We start from the raw sequence: 2,598 nt of genomic DNA, 5'->3' as shown, positions 1-2,598 counted from the left end.
ACGTCATCCCTGATCCCATTTACCACAAATCATTTATAGCTGCAAACACTAGTATCCTAACTTACCATGGGAGAAAAAGGATTTATTAGCAGAGATTGCATACAATTTAATTAAGCAAGTAATTGGCAAAATTGGGTAAAACTCTTGGGATTTTTGATCCCTGCTTATTTGGTCAAAAATTAATTTAAAATTCACAAGGGATCCAGAGAAATCGTTTTGAGAAACCTGGGTATAAAGGTAGAAAATTAAAACACTAGCCTCCTAGGCTTAGTTATAAAGGCAATTTTCCCTTTGTATCTTTAATCAGCAGTAACAGCTGACTTATTAATAAATTTATTATTCAAAAATATTTGAGATTTTTTTATGTGTATCAGGCTGTGTGCTGAGAATACCACGGTGAATGAAACAGACTAAAATCTCTGCCTTCATTGAGCTCACAATTTAGTGGATGACAATCTACGACATCTTTATAATACTCTTTCAAAGTGGCCCAAAAATATGATGAGTACACAGCCTTAGAGTCCAAAAACTTGATTTACCATTGCAGGAGAGAAGACAATGAGTGTAAATGTTAGGTAAGTTTTTACAGCTGGTGTTGGCCAGATGACTGATGATTTCACTACTGGATAAAGTTGGATGCGCATGTGTGGGTGTGTGTGTATAAAAGAGCTGCCACTGTTCACTGGGTCCCTCCGTTGGTTCAGATTCACAAAGGCAGCTACAGAAATTCAGCATCAAGTTTTTATTATCTCACTCACACTTGTTGGTATCCTTTTTCTTCTATTTCTTCTACAATTTTACTTTCAGACTGAGGGCTTAACACTCAAGCTTGCCTTAGGGTAAATGATGGTCCTCTTATGTTGAATATTACTTTTGTCATTTTTTATCACAGGGTGACTAAGTGATGGCTATGTTAAGAGGGAATTCAGATTCGATTAGTAGACTAAAAAGAGATTTCTGTGGAAATCATCTTAGTTTTCACATACTTATCAGTACCAGGATGCAGGGAGGGCATCACAGTCTCCTGACACTCACTACTGACAGCCTCCTTTTAAAATGTGACTATATAGAGGGAACACACAGTGTGATGTATTACAGTATGAAGAAGGCATTGAAGCACCTGCAGCATTGCCTGGTGTCTCTGACTGCAGAGGGAAGATTAAACGAGAAAGAATAGTGAAGAAAGAAGGGACAGACTATACTGCTACTAGCTACTGATTACAAGTCAGTCACACCTGCTGCTGGTTTATGAAACTTTCTTCTAAAACTCCATCTTTCCTTTCAAAACACTTAGCAAATTCAAATGAAAACATATATCTCTGAATGCAAGTCTGGCTCTTTGCCTTTGGACTAACTCTATTTTCAGGAATGGAAACTTTTGCTAAAGTAAGGGCTCTATGAAGGAGGAGAAGCAACTCACCACTCAGTTGCTGGGTCTCAGCCAGGTGGCTGGGCTTCAGGATGAATTGGCACTGCATCTCTTGGGGCAGCTCTTCTATGAGGAAGGGCTCTTGGAGGCTGGTAGGGCTGGTGGAGTCCTTTGATAACTCTGCCAGAAGTGCAGTGTCTCGAAGATGGCTCATTTTATTTCTATAGGGATATTCATGCCCTACACGGAATAAAATCTAAATGTAGTCTTTAGGTTGACTGGTACTATGAGCATGTGTGCTACATACTGGAATGCACTGCAGTTTGCTCCTGAGACTTTTGGTATGATGAATCCTTTTGTTGACTGAATGATCACCACACACAGTCTTACAGTTGGAGACCACTGCATAATGCAGGTGGCCCTACCAGAGTAGTTTTAAGGGGGTAGGAGAGAGGGGAAAAGAAGCCACTAAGTAAGCATATCGCATTTGGAATGTACAGATTATTCTGTGAGACGTACAATGCTGAGGTTTCTTATATTCGCATCTAAGAATATTTAAAGGTATTCTAACTTTTCCTTTGACATATTAACTATATCTATAAATCTTCAGCAAATCCTTGTCCTCTCTCAGCATCGAATGCATGATTTAAAATATTTGCCTTACCCATCACACAGAATTGTAAGGATCAAATAAGTAAACATTAGTAGTTATAATAATTTAAATAAGGGGAAAGTAGTATATATTTTCAAGCTTCACGTATTACTCTTATCCAACAGAAAATGTCTGTCTGAAAAAGACATTTTATTCCTTTTTATTTGTTACATAATCAGTTACTCAAGAGCATCGGGACTGGTTCATTTGAGTTTTGCTTCCCTCCCACTGCTGCCCTGAGATTGGTATTCACAGGCAATAATCAGAAGGAAGACTGTGGAGTATTAATATGAGACAGAAACAAGATGCAAAAAGGAATCTGTAAACTAGAAAACCAAAACATGGGGCATCTGACTACAACATGAATTTTTGCTCTATAAATAATTGCATTTTCTTAATTCAATCCGCAAGTACCAGTGTGCTGCAGATTTAGTTTTAGTTTTTTTTTTTGTTTATTGCTGACATTTTGACCTGTTTGCTTTATTAATTTTTTTAAATAATTTTTTTGTTTTTCATTTACAGTCAACATATATTATTTCAAGTGTCTAGCATAGTGATTATACATTTATAGGGCTTA

General features: G+C 37.3%; 1 protein-coding gene across 1 annotated transcript in view; it reads right to left on the bottom strand.

Moving 5' to 3' along the window:
- Window positions 1-1,583, bottom strand: part of LOC102877840 (rho GTPase-activating protein 20) — a 12,432-nt gene extending 10,849 nt beyond the window's left edge. Inside the window, exon 1 of the mRNA XM_006917176.2 lies at window positions 1,236-1,583. Within this exon, the coding sequence (XP_006917238.1) occupies window positions 1,236-1,583 (348 nt within the window). The remainder of the gene's footprint in view (window positions 1-1,235) is intronic.
- Between the last annotated feature and the right edge of the window lie 1,015 nt (window positions 1,584-2,598).

This window comes from Pteropus alecto, unplaced genomic scaffold (assembly GCF_000325575.1).
Source record: "Pteropus alecto unplaced genomic scaffold, ASM32557v1 scaffold267, whole genome shotgun sequence".
Classification (NCBI taxonomy): Eukaryota; Metazoa; Chordata; class Mammalia; order Chiroptera; family Pteropodidae; genus Pteropus; species Pteropus alecto.
The sequence above is the reverse complement of the archived record's forward strand: the minus strand, read 5'-3'. Positions and strand labels throughout refer to the sequence as shown.